Source organism: Acanthaster planci, linkage group LG07, assembly GCF_054643075.1.
Source record: "Acanthaster planci isolate LZ-2023a linkage group LG07, COTS_SCS, whole genome shotgun sequence".
NCBI lineage: Eukaryota > Metazoa > Echinodermata > Asteroidea > Valvatida > Acanthasteridae > Acanthaster > Acanthaster planci.
The window spans coordinates 6,583,810-6,601,760 of NC_141783.1; the positions used below are offsets into that span (position 1 = coordinate 6,583,810).

The window sequence follows — 17,951 nt, forward strand, 5'->3', positions numbered from 1 at the left end:
CGATGAGGAATTGTTTTGTTGCCTTGTCAGTTACGTAGAATAGGCGACTGGATGTGGATGGGCCAGCAGTGCTTGTCTCCACTAGTTGCTGGCTGAGCCGTTTCCCGAAGACGAAGCGCCGGAAGAGGTACTGGTGGCACAGGGTGTCGTGCACTTGCGGGCCTGGGCGCCAAATTTTCGGTGATACCAGCAGACGTCAGGAGAGAGATGCTGGTTGTCATTGTGACGCTTACGGGAAGGACTGCGACTGCGACGATGGTTGCCACTATGTGACAGGGCTGATACCTGGGCCTGAAGTTGGGAGATGTCGTCCCTCAGTTGCTGGAAAGTAGTGGCCATCTGAAATGAGGAAGTGGCTGTACATGAAGGTGTTACCGTAGCAACTTGACGGGTTGGAGGAGGGGCAACCTCCACAATTTTGTCGGCCAGCATAGCCAGTGACGGGCTGAGGAGCAGACGGGCTTGGAGTATCCATTCTCAGTCAAGAAATCAACAGGAGCAACTAATAAATGATGTGTACAGGGTCACTATTTTATAGGGTCATCACGAGAGTCAGTACTGATTCAGCGTTGTTACCAACTTTATTCGCAAGAACGACCAAGACGGCTGCGATAGAATTGTAAGCTAAATGTTGACTGAATTGGAGAATTAAAAAGCAGACTAATACTGGATACTGCATACTGGATACTAAATTCACTAAAAGAAATAAATGCAAATAATTCAAGTAATTGTGCAGAAAATGCTACAGACTCTTCCCAAGAGATGAGATATGAGAAGTGTCTTCCGTGGTGAAGATTGACTCATAGTCTTTACAAATTTCCGGTACCTCGGCTTTGCTGGATGCATTGCTCACGAACGAACCTTGGCTCCAAAGTGCCGTGATACCACATGTCCCATCTGCGGTGCTTGATGAAGGACCAAAACCTCTTGACATTTGTCTGTAGTGACTCAAATAATATAGTTGAGGCGAGATACTCTTGTTCATCCTTCCGCAAGTCACATTGGGACCTGTTTCCTGAGTGCTTTGTACTGTTTCCATAGTTGATTGGTGTTGGGTGATTTTGCAGCATAAAAGGCCCTATTCTTCTGTCATATCAGTCGTTTGAGTGATCTGGTTAGCCAAGGAGTTTCAAAAATGCCTCAAAAAGAACATCTCAAATGAAACACTATCACAGGAATTCAGGCTGCTGCATCCAAGACAAGAAAGCTAGAAATGTTTCTCAAAGGGCGAGTATTTTTCAAGGCATAAATGAACTGATGTAGCTCTGTATTTGACATGGTCCAACTACTGTTACATCACATGCAACTGAACTTCAACCTGCTGTAATGCGATACATGTACATGTATAATCCAAAATAGGCAGCCTAGTACAGAATCGCTGCATGTGATTCATCAAGGGATTCTGGCAAAAATCAAGAGGGATACTCTTCAAAGAAGGGCAGTCACTGACTATCTGCTGAATAAATTAAAGTACGAATGGCACGGTAAAGAGAAACGAAGCATGTTTTAGAGGAATAGAGGAACACAAACAATTACCACATTTAAAAAATACATTCATTTAATTACAGCAGCATAATTCATAAACATTTTCTGGAATGAGTGGTGCCCAAATTATGAAGAAGAGCATACATGTACACACATTCACCTGTTTTCTAGATTGGTTCATTCTGACCATTAAAAACTACATGGGATCCCAACAGCGCTCTTCAAACAATGTGATTGCAAAAATCTTTATATTTAACATCCAAATGGCACAATTAATTTCATAATTTCTTTGATTCTCTTTCTGTTGTCGGAAGTAATCAGTCCTCGAGAGCCGATTTCTATGCAGATTAATTTAACATTCCACCCTTCCAATTCCATATGACAGAGGCTGACGTATCGATAATCTTTCTCTCTTGAGCGTCCTCGATGATAATCCCAAGTGGAACAGTAAGCTCTATTAAAACGACAAGCTTCCTACATTAATCTAAATAACACATTTGGTTTCTGTTGGGTAGGGAGAATACAAACTTTAGATACATGTAGATACATGTACATTTACTGTAACACTCTAAGCAAACATACAGGTACCCGGTACCGGTCTCTTGTAAAGTTTGCTTGGAAAGTTTTCATTGAGCAGAATCCGCAGTAATCGGGTGGGAATGTACGTAGTTGTACGGTACAAGGGAACAAGAGGGTGAGTAGCTTGGTCGGCATTTTAGGCCAATTATTATCCTAATTTTCCCTATTTCCCAATCCTAAGCTACTTCTACTTCAACTACCGGTTGGGCTGAGTCATTTTGAACAATTCACTATTCGAATATCCGACCTTCAATTCGATCGAATATCCGAATATTCAGTCATACCGACTGGCAGATTGTTGATGAACAATACAAAATCAGTTGCAAAAACAGACAAAATTGTAAATTTTAATCACTATAATAGCTTTTCACGTCTTGGAGTACCTCCAGCCGAGATTTCGCAAGATTTAGAGACGAACAATACTTCTTGTCCTTTAAAGTTTTGAAATGGCTCAATTAATTTTTTAATCGTTGTAAGATTTCTGTCATTTTTCATTTCAGTCTGCTTGAAACAAGCCTCCACAGTGCAATTGGGGAAGAATTCCATATACGAAGTTCACTGTAATATCGCGTAATTACTACAAAAGTATCCTTACTTTGATCGCTGAATGAAGACGATTCCAATAGGCATTGAAGAGCTGAACATCATAGGACAGAAATGTGGAGTTTTGGGCACACTTTTGGGGCTACACATGGACCAGGTTTACATCGACAGGCGGCCATCTTTGCTTCTGAAGAACATGGCGAATGCGCACAACGTGTGCGCATGTACCGAATCATATCCGGAAAGAACCATTATGTAACAGGGGTTGGGCTGCCACAAGCATTGAGGTAATTTTATGCATGAATCCGCAACACGAGGAGTGCAGAGGGCCGTCATCTGTCTGGATGGATCTACACAGTTCACGGAATGCCGCGCAATGTGCCCTACTGTACATGTACAATTTTTACTTGGGGGAAAATAGTGCGTGTTTTGCGACAATTTTTAAGTTGGAGGATTTGGTTAGAAGGAAAAAATGGGCCCAATTTCTTTTACAGAGAGTTTGTAAGTTGGACAATTTGTTTAGAAGGAAAAAATGGGCCCAATTTCTTTTACAGACAGTTTGTAAGTTGGACAATTTGTTTAGAAGAAAAAATGGGCCCAAATTCTTTTACAGACAGTTTGTAAGTTGGACAATTTGTTTAGAAGGAAAAAAGGGGCAAATTTCTTTTAGAGAGTGCTTGTCAGTTGGAGGAGCTTTTTTCTATATTTATACAGAGGGAAGGGGAAAAGGGAGCTGAAACCTGTCTTTAGATTATTGTGTGGCTATCTGCGCTCGAAAATGTGAGGGGAGGCTTGTACAGGAGAAGAACATCCTTAAGGATTTGATTGAAGTGGTCTACTCCTGCATGTCGGCAGCGCCACATGTATTCGGCTCACGTCATACAGTCAATTGTGCTCAGACATGTACCTTACCTAGTTGATTTCCTTTGGCACAACCTACTTATATTAACAACGGATAGCCACATTTATTTATATTTAACTATTCTAATTTATACAAATATTCGAGAATAATTACATATATTAAGTTTCATAAATATTTAATTTTTTAAATATTCATCTTGACCTCATCGTGACCTCTCCTTAATTCAACCGTAACTTTATATGGAACATATCGACTTCCTCCGGCAACAAGCGCTCGTGTGGCGTGGTCAGACTGCTGTATTTCTATACCTAACAGTTCTCTTCATTGCAGGTTCGATTCCCCTTTACGACACAGTTTGGATTAAATGTATTAAATGTGTATACTAACTGTAATAATCCTTGTACTAATAACAGGAAAACTGTGGAGAAATAAAAGGATGGGATAGTGAAGGAAAAAGGAAACGGTAGAGGATATAGTAGGGGAAAAAAAGAACGGCAAAAGGACTCACTTTTTTGCCGTTTTATTGCGTGGGGCCCCTTCTTTTTAAACCTGTCCCCCTAAGTTACTGAACCCCCTTTCACATCTCTATCCCCCAAAAATAAATGTCGCCCCTTTTTAAATCTGTTCTGGAGCAAAAATTTCTCCTGAAAAGTGAACTTCATATATGGAATTCTTTCCGTGCAATTGTTCTCATTTAAAACAAAAGAAAATTCTCCCTTTGTTTTCATGAATTTTGTATTCAAATATTCAAATTCGGAAAATGATATTCAAATATTCAGACATCCAGATATTCAGCACAGATATCCGGATATTCAGCACTGCCCCAACTACCGGCTACGTCCACCAATGTGAAGTTCCACGTAGTTCCTTGTTTGACATTCGACATGTAACGTTGAACAAGTAACCGTTTGATATTCGAACGTTGGACCATTTGGCATTCAGGATGCACACCCCTGGAGAGCGTGTCATCTACGACATTTGGATAGTGACATGTTTACACACGATAATTATAGGGAGCCCATGCACTCGCCTTACAAAATTCGAAAAAGAGGAATATTATTAATAACGCTGAGGAATACTACGCCCCATCCACTCAGTACAGTGTAGAGCCATGGAGGTAGACATACGACTACGAGCCCACACAACGTGGAACTGGAAATAGCTGATAAACACGTCCAGTAACTAGTAATGACCTAGAACTAGTCTAGGGCCTATGTGTTTTTATTCCTCCATGGTGCAACCTACAAGTAGTCTTTGTCTTACCTCTAAGCTTCAAGTATCCTAGTCCCGAGCTACAAAATCAGACCCTGCTCTGCAACGCAATCAAACCAGACGCCTGTCGCAAGCGTGGGATGTATTTTCTGTCACGTCTGTATCTGGCGCGTAACGTGAAACGTGACTGCCTGTCAATGTCAGGTGCGCACGGATGCCACACTGTGCTGGCGGCCTGCTGCTACAGTATAACGGCACATGATACACATATCGCTTTAGCTCTGCCCGTAAGTCTGGTGCATGCACACGTGATAAGCCTAAGGTTTGTCTAAAATTCACGTCTGTCGTAGTTGACAAGTACGGGAACTATACCTTTCAATCAGGAACTCCCAACGAGCCAATCAACTGGCACTGACAAAAATCCAACAAGTGGCGGACTAGCCAATCAAATGACACGATGTGGAGTGTAGGAAAAGTTTGCAGACAAAAGTTGGGGAAGGGGCAACGGGGTATGGCCCTTTGAGGACAGATGGAACTTTTTCGTGTAAAAAGCTCCTTAGCCCGTACTGTTCAAATGTTCAAATGCCCGTTCAAATGTACTGTCGTCCTATTAATTTTGAAGAGGGTTATATTTTCATGCAGTATTAAGTAAAGTGGGTTTCATTATTTTGATGTTTTGAAGCTGCTGGGGATTTTCAACACGTTGTGAATTATCCTTCTACTTCTGTTGTCACAGCCAGCCGTAGTTTGAGTAGAGGCAAACACAGTAAGGGAATTAAAACTCTTTTGGATACATAGCGCTCGCATACGAGAGGACAAAAATAACATGCCAAAAGTTACTCAAGGTACACATATACAATCACATCTGTGCTTTTCACCAAGTTATATTCTGCAGATTTTATTCATTCAATTACGTCAGTTGTTTCTTAGTAAATATTTAAGTTCCTCCTGGTTCCACAATTCATTTTTAACTATTACAGAACATTAGAAAAGTCATCTCAAAATGATGTTCTAAAATTTCCACAATTTAAAAATACACATATTTCAACATTACTTCCATATTTTGTATGACTTGTATGACAAAGATGCCTTATTTTCACTATTTAATATCAAATGAAATGTCACTTTGCAAGGTTTGAAATAAAATTTATTCAAATAACATGAATCTATCATTTTACATCACACTGCATCGACAGCAGTAAATCGACAGGCCTACTAGCTTTTTCATGTATACTGATGAGTTAAAAACACAGACACACAAGGGACCTCTACAGACACAAGTAAATTTTTTAACTGGCCTTCAAGATGTTTCTAGGTGATTTTTACAACATTTCTGCACCTAACAAATCTGAGAAACATTGACATGGCTGGCCAATTTTGCAACAGATTGCCAAAGCATGTCGTAGGGTGGGTCATACATAAAAAGAAACCCATAATTATCGAAATGAACAATGAAGACAGCCTTGTGGGACTGAAATAGTATGGATATCATTGAAGCACCCCCCACCTTGGAAAGAGTTTTCTATCTTCCCTGGCAATGCCAATTTCAAATTTGTATTAATTATCAAAGGCTTGAAAACTTTGACCACACTGTTTTTTTTTCAGGCTTCATTCCGACTACACTACCATTAGGTATGCTAATTTTGAAGATTCAGAGAAAAATTTCAAATGTTGCTGTTTCACACCAATGAAAACCAGACAGCCTTTCATGCCAGCCATGACAGAGCTAAGTTATTACCAATTGGGAGTATGAAGCTCTGTAACTCAATTACATGCCATCTCTGACGCTCTCTTAATTCAATTACCCTTTCCTGAGACTGGGGATGTAGCCAGGGTTCAGTGCCATTCACACAATACACCTGTGGAGGAACATCACTGCAAGAATGCAGACAGTTCATATCATAAAATTACTGGTGCGGTTGAAATGGAATCCCCTCGTCTTGTGAGAGGCAACGATAACAAATTTTTTTGTAAGTTGTTAAATCTTACAGATCAACGAATACTATAAGCTTGTGGATTGAGAATGCCTCACATTTAAATAATGATAATAATTTAGATGAACAAACATACGACTGTAAGTTGTACGTCAAAGAGCATTTTAAACTATCATTGTCATTTTCTTGGCATTTCTTAATAACAGAAAACTGATAGCCTTAATATATCACCTAAAGAGATTTCCATGAATATATTTGACAACACACCTTGTTAAAAGGGTTGGACAAAATTTTTTGCACTTTTGTTGACAAAATACAAAGTGGTAAGAGTTGAGGATTATTCCCCACACAAGTGGAACCTGAGAATGGACCAAAAAGAGTGGGCAAACAAATTTCTAAATTGTTTTCATCCCGCCCTCTCCTTGGAGAAAACTTGGCACTTGCTGGCCCAGGTCTGAGTCACTCCTGCCCCCCCCCGATATGAAACTAATCATTGCGCCCTCTATTGTCTCAGCACTATATACACATGTATAATCAATATCAAATTATGCATATCTACATACAACATAGCTTGTATAGTGAGACTTTGTAAAATTTAAATTTTTCATTATTGATAACAATTTCAGTAAAATAATAATACCTAAATTATCAGACACAAATATTGCTGGCTTAAATTTCCAACTCTAACAAGTGGAGTCATATCAATTATTTATAGGGAAAGTCACATCTATTAATTATAACTGACTGTACTCAGAGTGGGCCTAGATTCCATTTATATAGTGAAAGACATTGCATCCCAAGCTAAAAGTGCAAAATTATGCAAAACATTTTTTTTATTAAAAGTACAAAGCATCATAACTGTCAATTATGACCAAAAAAAATAAATTGCAGAGTGTTAATTCCAAATACTTTGTACCACTACAAAGAGTTCCAGCTGAAGGTTCCCATCTAGTTATAAACTTCTCATTGAATAATCTAACCTAGCCTGACTTGAGAATGTTCTGCGGTGCACTGCATACAGAAAATTCAATAGATCCGAATGGAGTGGTCATCTAACATGAATAACATTTCCATGAGGTATATGTGTATCAAAGTTGGAACTCGGGGCACAGTCTCATGACAACCCTTATCAGGCCCAAAAAGCATTCCTGAAAATAACCTGATATGGCACATATTATCAGCTTTGCCTCAGACTCTATGCATCCATGCATGTAATAATGTCATGTCCCATGTCACAACAGTCCACTCAAAATGTCACCAGCAACCAAGCTCTTATATATGTCACCAATGCTGTAATAGTGATATATAATTTAACACATTCAGTAATATAAAATATAACTCTGTGGTAATGAAAAGATTAAAATGTATGCTTTCTTAAAACCTGTACCAAAAAATTAAATGTTCATATTTAGCATTCTAAATATGACCAACTCAATTTATTTTAAATAACTATCCCTGCAACATTATCACACTTTTTAAGAAAAGAAAAAGGTATCACATCCAGAACAAAAGACAAGATCCTTACATCATTAATATTTTTATTACCTTAATCCTACAAGAGCCTAGAAGGGGGAAGGGATCGCTGCCTATACATTTTCTCCACTTTTGTGGCAATGCATTTTTTAATCATGCTGAACATTCAAGAAATTTTTCACTGATACATTGTGGCTATTTTGACACCACGTTTTGTTTAAATTGGGCACAATGCCTTGAGAAATGTATCTTTTCCCATGAACTCAATGCACAACGGCTGGCACACATCAGAATGACAACTTTTAAAAAACTAATAAAAACCCAAAACCGCGTCTAATTGAGCTGACACTTCACAAACACACTCCAAAATGATATCTCTATATGTATGCCAAACTTTAAAAAAAATCACTACTAGGACTGGCTGCAGAGGACTGAATACCCTTCTCCATTGAGTTTATGGATTTCAGTGTAATTCTGTATCAGTTTTTCTGCATCACACCATAAAGGGCTGAACTCAGTAAAAACATTTCCACTGTGTGTGGAAGAAATACCAAATGCTTAGAGTTAGACTATATTCAAGCCACCTAGCCCTGGGAGAAGTGAATATCTGAACAGTAAATTGCTAAAAAATTGACATATCTAATTTTCTAGGTACCATATTGATTCTTTTCATCAATACACACAGAAACATACAGAAAACAAAACAGCATGTTGAAGCCGGCTTTATCAGTAATAGGTCACGATGTGATTACAAAACTTTGGTGATCAGAACGGTACCCCAACTTTGATTTTGTGTTGTTGTCGAGCACCTCACAAGTACCTCACACATATTTTTCACTGGTAACTGTCACAAGCACTTTCATTTTTAACAGTGAATGAAAAATAAACAAAAAATGTCTTTGGTACATTTTGAAATCAATAGCTTTTGGTTTTTATCAATAGCGAGTTACTTGTGACATACTTAAGAACACTTGCGTACACACGAAGAGCAATTTTAACCAGCTGACAATGGTATTTTTTCATGGCAAACTCGAGAAATACAAGATTTACTTTGGCCAAAAATTTGGACTTTTTAATGAAACCAGAGTCTGTTGCTGAGTTGAACTTCATAAATGATGATCCTTGCCAGTTATTTGTTCTAGATTGTTTATTTTTTTACCCACTGCCACGTTTTTTAAACTCTGAGAAAAAGTCACAGGGTTATATTTGGTACATCAACTGGCTATGGTGAAGAGGATGCCTGAGAGTTGTGGACATGATCAACCTTCATGGACTAGTTCAAGCCTTTGTATGTCTTTAAAATCACTGAAACATGGCAAAATGTATGCACGTCCCCCAGTTGTGGACACAAAAACTTACTGTGCCATAATTGCTAGTCCTCCATGGAGTTAATACACATCCCTCTGGCATAAACTAATTAAGTACCAGTGAAGTACTCGACTACAATACTGGAATACTTCCATCTAGAGGGGGCTTAACTTTGGAGTTCATCTTCCCTCTGCATGCGAGCAAAGTTGATGAAGACCTGTTCCAAGGTGGTCTGGCTGACAGAGTAGTCCTCAATGTCGTAGCGTGGCTTGGCTCTCTCCATGGTGCCAAAGACCTGGGCCCAGGTCAGCTGGGTGTTGGTGATGTGGTAATGCACCATACTCTGGTGCTCGTCTTTTAATCTGCTGCCTGTAATATCATTTTGGCAAGAAAAGGCAATATGAGATGATATGTACAATTATATCTACAAAGAGATGCAAATAGAGTCAAATAAGTACCTGTTGAGAAAGAGATCACAAATGTATTAAACAGAAATCTTACAGTTGCATAAATTTTGATGCATGGCAAAAAGGTAAGGTCAAATTCTGCCAAAGTGGCACCTGAATCACACAGGACCAACAAGGGTTGTTGGAGAATTTTTACATAGTAAGCACTCACCTGGGAACTGAGTCTCTATGAACTGTTTCAGGGGCATCATGTCCGGAATGCCATCCCGGGAGGACACCTTGGCCAGTACGGTGAATCCTTCGCCAAAGCGGCTCTTGAGATGTTGTGTGCTACCGAGGCATTTGATCTGGCCATTGACCATGATGGCCAGACGAGTGCAGAGAGCCTCACACTCTTCCATGCTGTCACAAAATCCACATGTAAATTAGGGGTGTGATGACTTGTCAGTGCATCGACAATTAACATGTGACTATGGGACAACATGGCATAAGAATACGGAAATCTGTCAACCAGAACTTGACTTTATAAACAAACTTTAACACAAAATATTAAAAATCTGAATCTGTCTAGAACACATTGCATATTTGTTGTAGAGCAATATTAACCATTTCAAAATGTTAGTAATCATGAGTCACAAGAAGTTGCCAGTATCCTGCAAAGATGTACCCTCGTATTTTCCAAATATACAGTAAAACTCGGCCTTAATGCATCAAAATTACACCAAACATCTTCATATACTGTAGGTGATAATTTAAATCCAGTCTAAGCAGATTTTTTAGACTTTCAGAAGCTTTTATCTACACATTGGCACTTGCGTCACTGGGTAGCACCACTTTATCAAAAAACTACAATTTTCTCCTTGATTATTATTCCACTAGGGGCTGGCAAGTTCACTTTTGACTTCCTAATGTTCCAGGCTGGTGCTTGCGTGACAGCCAGAGCATCACCTGCAGTTTAGTTTACCTGTGAGATGTCAACACTATGCAGCGCCCCTCGTTGCGGACTTGGCAGAGGGCTTTCCAGAGCAGTCGCTTGGTGACTGGGTCCATGCCGGTCGATGGCTCATCCAGGAAGACAATGGGTGGGTCTCCGATCAGTGCTATGGTGGTGCTCAACTTGCGCTTATTGCCTCCACTGTTAATGGGTAAAATTCTGCAGTTAGTCATAAGGAACTCTGCAGTGTTTTCGAAGATGTATACTTTGAACTTGGAGTGGATTAACAAAGTATTGAAAAGGGGAGAAGGGAGTAGAAACCTAGGCAGGGTGGATGCAAGAGTTTCTTGCAGGGGAGAAGTTTTGGGAAATTTTGTTCATATAAAGGGGTGGGGGAGGGGTTTCCTACATGTAGTTGTCCCCATTGGTGAAGCCATTTTATCTCTGTTTATCCTAATGATTTTTGAGGGTTTCCCAACGTTTAGTTTGAGGAAGGCCCCTTCCAAAGCAAATTGCCAATGGAGATCCCCCCCGGATCCATGCCTGAAGGGGGTTGGGGCCCACTTATAGACCTCTCAAAAATACTGTTGAAGTTTAAGTGTAGTATATTTCTGGCCAATTTCATACACTGATTTATGGTGCACATGGCCTTGATTCACCACCAGGTGAGCCTTCAAAATGACAGGGTCGGTCTCAAAGCAATAGAAATCCAAAAATATCATCCCAGTCTTAAATGAGACCCTGGTGTGGGGGGGGCTTACAATTTTACCATCACTTATAGATGGTGCACACCTGGTGGTAAATCAAAGGCAGTGATACACCTTGGTATCTGCTGCACAGATCTCTAGCTCCTAAAGGTATCTTTTTATATTGTTTAATTACAGAAAAATTAAGTGACACTGAATTTTTCAGATGACTGGACTCCACGCTTTGCATGCTTAGCCCAATTTCGGCTGGCCGACACAGCATTACCAAAGAAGTTATGCAACAGATTATATGAATGCAAAGAACACAAAGGCACAAGAAAGAGGAAAAGAGGGGCGGAGCATGCTAGCTTTCATTCTCTTGCAAACAACCGAAGCAACACACAGCTTAACCTCCACCACCCCTCTTCCATCCATGTTTCTGAATTTTTGGCGTGGGGTTAAAGGTCCTTTGATATGCTGTGGTGATTGGTTAATGCTGGAGCCACTTCGCAGTTACGGACGTTTTTAACGTCCTAATGAGAACTGTTTAATTTTCAAGTTGAAATGGTGGCCACACTATGACATGTAAGGTTAAGGGAGAAATGTGCCATTTCATGCCTTCTAGCGACAGTAAAAGCACCCCAATACAAATCTAAAACAGTATTACTTGAATGGTGTTTAAGGTTCTGGTATGTTTCCTCCATTGCTGAGCTTGCCCGTGAGAGGTGGTCTACATAGGTCAGGCATACATTTCCACTTTTCCTAATAGTAGGTTGTTGTGGTTTTCCGTATCTGGTGACCACCAGCAGCAATGTTGGATTGCATACATGGGCAGGTTTAAACAGACCTGAATATTGCCTCTAGTGTAGACTTAGGTCAAAAGATGAAATTCACATGTATGTTGCAGACTATACGGCGATAAGTAAAGTTGCATTTTCGTATCCAAATGTAAAACAGTAGATATGATTTAAGAGTCAAATTCTGTTTAGTACACCAGTACTTATATTTCCAAAGGTAATGTAATATAAAATAAGTGTTACCTCCAAGATGGAAAAATCTGGTTATTAAGAAAAGAAACAACAACGTGATATATAACATGTCTATTGCAGATTAAGTTTTTGATTTAAAAGTAATTTAAAGTTTGTAAAGATATATACAGAAACATAAGGAAAGAAAGGACCACTTAAGGCCCCGAACCAATGTGGCTTCAAACGTTTTATTTCTGAGTCCAGTGAATCCATAAAGCAATGGAGGACAATAGTCTTCACAACAAGTGAGAAAGGCTTTAACTTTTTACAAATTTTTATGAACAACCTTTATACCTGTAGGTCTTGGTTTGTTTGTCCGCGTACTCTGTCAGACTGAACATGGCAAGAAGCTCCTGCACCTTGGACTCAATGACAGCTTCCTTCATGCCGCGCAGCCGGGCGTACAGACGTAGTGTCTCGCGTCCGGTCAGCTGATCAATCAAAGCGTCAAATTGCGGACAGTAGCCGATGCGTTGCTGGACCTGTGCAAACCAAATAAAAAAGACCAGCAAGATCAAAAAAACAGTGAAGTTCCCTACTTCACAAGTCCAATAAGACATTTTTAGGCCATTTAAAAGTAATTTATCAAATAATGTATGAATGCAATTTTGAGACATACCAATGCAGTTCGCTGCCATACCACTGTCTGCGTCCAGATTTAGGGCCCAATTTCACCGAACTGCTAGGCAAAATTGCTGAGCAAAATACACCTTAGAACCAGTCACTGCAGACATACACTGCATGAAAATTTGGCTGGTTACCCACGTGTGCTGATCAAATCTCTTCTTTGCTTAGCAAATGTTGGTGCTTGGCAGGATCTATGAAATTTGCCCCAGTGGCGTTGGGCTGACACAACAGTGGGTTTGTACACTTTCTGCTGGGCATGGGCAGCAGGTTTATGCATGAACATGCACAAGCAAGAGGTCTACAGTCCCTAAGTACCAGTGTTCTGTAGGCCCTAGGCACGAGTGCGTCATGGCCCAACTCCACCCTAAGTGCAAGCACCAATTCCATCTACAGTCTTTCATATTTGGCATTTCACCTGCTTGATGTTACTTTTAATGTTGAACCCGTCCACCAGAGCGTCACCATCAGTAACCAACTCGTCCCCAGTCAGCATCTTGAAGGTGGTGGTCTTGCCGGCACCGTTGACACCCAGCAGGCCAAAGCACTCACCAGCAGGGATCCCCAGTGAGGTGCCTTCCACGGCCACCAGCGGGGGCTTGCCAGAGCTGGAGTAGACCTTGCGCAGGTCCCTCAGGATTAGTACGTCCGTTAGGGATTGACCGCCCAGGATGCGGGACTTCTCTGTGAGGACGTCCTCATCCTGCAGAGGAAAGGTGGTAGACGCACAAAAGACAGGTATAATAAAGGATGCTAAATCCATCTGTGGCTCTTTTGAACACAAGGGCTGGTGTTTGAATGCATTACTTGTGTTGACATGAGTATAATCTTGCATGCATGAAAAAAAGGGAGTTGCGATCCCTGTGTGAGAGAGAGCATACACTCGATTAGGATGGGAGTATCTTCTTGAACCAAGCAGTTATTTCAAGATGGCAGGAAGGTAAACCATTCCATTTGCATGCAGTGATCCTTGTGCACAGGCAAACATATTCTTGTGCCTCAAGAGTCAAGAGTAACACATGTCAATGCATCCATGTGGCCCACATGGTGTAGCAGTGCATACCTTAGAGGTGTGTGGATTTGTTCAAAGAACGCCACCAGAGTTTTCTCTCCAGTTTTTCTTCACTATGCAAAAAAACAAAGGGCGTGGTCCACACAATTTACATATGTAAACAAGTTTATGTCTATGAGGCTTCAAGAAGATAAGAACAGTATGTGGTCTGCTCAGGAAGGGACAAGTTACATGGTGTTTAGTGACCTCACATTCTATCACAGCATAATGGAGTTTTAACCTATTCTTGAACCAGTTAATGGGATTTTGATTAAAAGAAAAAACAAAATGGCAGCAATGAAAATAAAGATAGTGCATTCATTTGAATGTCACTGCCATCATAAGAAACATGGAACACATTATTTTGTGCACATTCAGATGAATATAATCACATTTTCTTTGTGACCATCGCATGTGTGTAAGTGCATTATGTGCTCTATTACCCATCCGAGGGTCCTATGAATAGTAGCAAACTATGATCTAAAGCCCAAAACAAAGTTTGATCAAAGACCAGTCCACAACCAGTGGTTAACTGACAATGAACCTTGCACATGGAGCTCAAGTTTCAGAGCAAACATGTCTAGTCCAACTACAGTCAAAATGATATTGCAAAATTTCACTGGTTTTTAGATCATCAAGATATTACTATTTTACTGATAAGGGCTTATGGCCCATTTACACTGAAGGGTGGTAAAGTAATACCTCGATGTAAAATATACAACACAGTGGTTTCCTATGGGACTGCTTTCACTGAGTGGATGAACCACACGATAGGGTGTTTTGAAACCCAACCAGTTTTTCCAAGGTACCCTGCTTTAAGATAGATGGACCCTCACTCACTAGAGCAGTTTCCGGCAGCAGTGCTACCTGAGGATCCATGGGGGATCTCCCGCAGAACAGGTCCCTCAGGCGGTATCGCAATGACCGCAATATGCCTTCCTCTACCAGAATGACCAAGAAGAAATACAGGGCACCAGTGCCCGCCATGAACACCAACTCTGAACCGATACCTGGCGCCTTGAAGCCCAGATAGTTGTCATTAAACCTGAAGAATGAATCTGCAAAAGGGAGGGAAAGAAAACATTTGTGACTGAACCCAACAAAGTGAGTTGAAGGTTCTGGAGCCATTTTTGAGCCGCTGACCTTTAAAACAAATCTCACACAGTGTATTAGCATAATTGAGTTCCCTAAACATTTGTCATTCATACACTGGCCACCGGAATGCAACAGAAAGGTCGGAATAATTGTAAACTTACTGTTTGCGACAAGATCGGGGTCATTACAGAAATATCTGCTGAATTCGTCCTTGTTGCAGATCTTCAGAACACCATAGTTCTCGTAGAAATCAGACAGGCCTTTGCCCAGGCAATAAGACGGTGAGATGGAGAACACCCATGTGAGAGCATCGGCAACAGACTGCAGATTCAACGAGGGTATCTCAAGAATGTTGACTGCCATAAAGGCTGCAATGCCGACGATGATGTTGAACATGGTCAGGCGGACAAAGGCCGTGGAGGGCACAGAGAAGAGGAAGGAGAAGAGGTACATGAGGGGGATGATGGACCAGCCATGGAGGAGGAGGAGGAGCAAAATGGCAAAGAAACGGTAGTCGCCAGCATAGGCCTCGATGCCAAAGGCAGCAAACATTACCACGATAAGGATGCAGGGCACTGCGTAGTTGATGAGATCCCAGAGGAGTGTGGACAGCCAGAAGTTCAGGGAATGCACGCCACTCACGAACTGCACATGCTTGGCCTTGCTGGCATTCTCCTTGACCAGGAAGAGCACAAAGCTGCTGGCCAGGAAGGACATGCCAAAGAGCATGTTGAAGGCGATGGTGAACCCTGTGAAGACCTGGCTCTCTAGGTCATCGTTGGCCTTCTCGTGGAAGGTGCGGGGCAGCGGGTGGTTGACGGTCGTCACCACGTGCTCCCCCTTCAGGTAGTACCTCAACAAGGCATTGTCGATGGCACTGAGCGCAGCCGCTGGGGTGTGGTACGGCTGGTCATTGAAGAACGCTGTGGCCATAATCTTCTGCTTCTCCTCAGCAAAGGACCGCTTGCAGCCAGATTCTCCGGTTGAACGTGACAAGTTGTTTGCTCCCAATATCAATCAAATAGTCCTCCATGCTCGTGGTGTTGGCATCGGTGACATTGTTGACGAAGATGGGATTCTGTTTTAGGTGCTCCAGGTATCCACGTAGCTGTGGGCCAGCGGCTTCTCCCAGCTCCTGCTTGTTGCCTGCCAGGAAGTAGGGCACCGTTGTCCGCCCATAGGTGTGGATGTCCACCATCAAGGGTGGTGACTCGCCGATGGCAGGGAAGGTCTTCTCAGCCACCACCGCAACGGCCGTCATGAACAACGGGATCAGGAGTTGGACAGCTATGACCAGAAGGTTGCGCCAGGTGTGGTACATGCGCTTCTGGAACATGGCGCGGAACTGTTGCAGGTACAGTACTCTGCCAGTGTTACGCTGCGGTAGAGCAACCAGGGCTGTAAATTGCAGAAAAAAAGGAAAACATTTCTTTGTTTTAACAAGATGAGTGAAAGACATATTTTCCGGTTACCCTTAAATTGCTTTATATGGTGTATTATGCATTTGGAACAATGAATGTTCCCCAAAGCAGTTTCTGTGTTGCACGTGAATAATTAAAAAATGCCTGAGCCTTTTTCAAAATTGCCTTCATCAAAATTGTCTGTGCCTTCATCTCCACCTCCAGTCAGTCTTCAAAGATTTGGTGGCGGAACCAAATCAAAACACTCTTAGCTGTGCTTCCTCATTTTCCTCAAAATGCCACGGGGTGCACACTGCTGGTGACAGGTCCTCTGCTGATTTTTGCTAAGCTTGTAAAGTTACTAAGAAATATTTTCTGCTTAACTACTCTGTGAAGATTTTCCTGCCATGTTTAGCAGAGGTATTTTGCCAGTGGTTAGCAGAGCTGTGATTCGTGCTCCAATCTTTGCCAAAAAAATAAATAAAAATGCTCTTACGTTCCGTGTCTGAAGATCCCTGTTCGGCATCGGGCAAAGTCACTGCAAACTTGGTCATGCCGTTGACCATTTGTGCTCGATCACTTTGTATGTTGGTCACACCATTAGTACGTGCCAAGTGAACTGGCAGACCCGTTGCTTTCCATTAGGCCATTCTCAGCAGCAACTACAGCACTTTCTTCTTGGTCAACTCTGTAAAAATACAGTATTTGATTCAGCTATCAAACCAACATCCAGCGTGTGATACATTCACCATAGTCACTGTCTTGCCAAAACTATCTGGTGTGAATTAGTGTCTGGTCATAACCAACAGTATGTATGCAATGTATGGACACTATCTGGCCAACTACCAACAACAGCATGCCATCATGGAGGCCAGGCCAAAGGGGGGGGATAAAATTCTAATGAGAAGATACTTACTTGAGGAACACTTCCTCCATGGTGGTGACTGATGCTCCATAGCTGTTAATTCCCAGCCCGGCCCTCTGCTGCTCCAGGTCGTTGAAGAGCTGCTCAAACTGGCCCACGGACTCCTCGGGCAGGATGTATGACAGCTCTGACCCCACGTTGCTCTCTTCCTGCATGCCCGGCACGTGCTTACTAATCAGGGCCGAGACCCGTGCCACATTGCAGGTTGGCGTCTTGGCAATGGTCATGTGATAGCCGACACCTGGACAAGAGTTTTCACAAACCAAATCCTCAAATTACATGTAAATCCAGATTCCCCTGACTGCATTGTTGTTATAAAACATGATTCTGGGCAAGCCTTACACCATCTGGTCGAAGCACATCTTGAGGAAAAAAGTCAAAGCACATCTTGAGGGAAAAAAGTTG

At 41.6% G+C, this 17,951-nt stretch overlaps 2 protein-coding genes across 3 annotated transcripts in view; both read right to left on the minus strand.

Annotated features, from left to right (window-relative positions):
* LOC110978542 (hexosaminidase D-like) overlaps positions 1-4,925 on the minus strand; it is a 38,845-nt gene extending 33,920 nt beyond the window's left edge. For both annotated transcript variants that reach the window (XM_022233617.2, XM_022233618.2), the window contains exon 1: positions 4,733-4,925. The gene's annotated coding sequence lies outside the window, so the exon portion shown is untranslated. The remainder of the gene's footprint in view (positions 1-4,732) is intronic.
* A 4,637-nt stretch (positions 4,926-9,562) lies between these two features.
* Positions 9,563-16,154, minus strand: LOC147798596 (phospholipid-transporting ATPase ABCA3-like). The gene is made up of 7 exons (XM_087139245.1): positions 15,383-16,154; positions 14,967-15,184; positions 13,494-13,778; positions 12,746-12,933; positions 10,768-10,938; positions 10,015-10,205; positions 9,563-9,765 (listed from the first exon to the last, which is right to left on the minus strand). The coding sequence occupies exons 1-7, from the start codon at positions 16,152-16,154 to the stop codon at positions 9,563-9,565; spliced, it is 2,028 nt and encodes a 675-aa protein (XP_086995371.1).
* Positions 16,155-17,951: the final 1,797 nt, after the last annotated feature.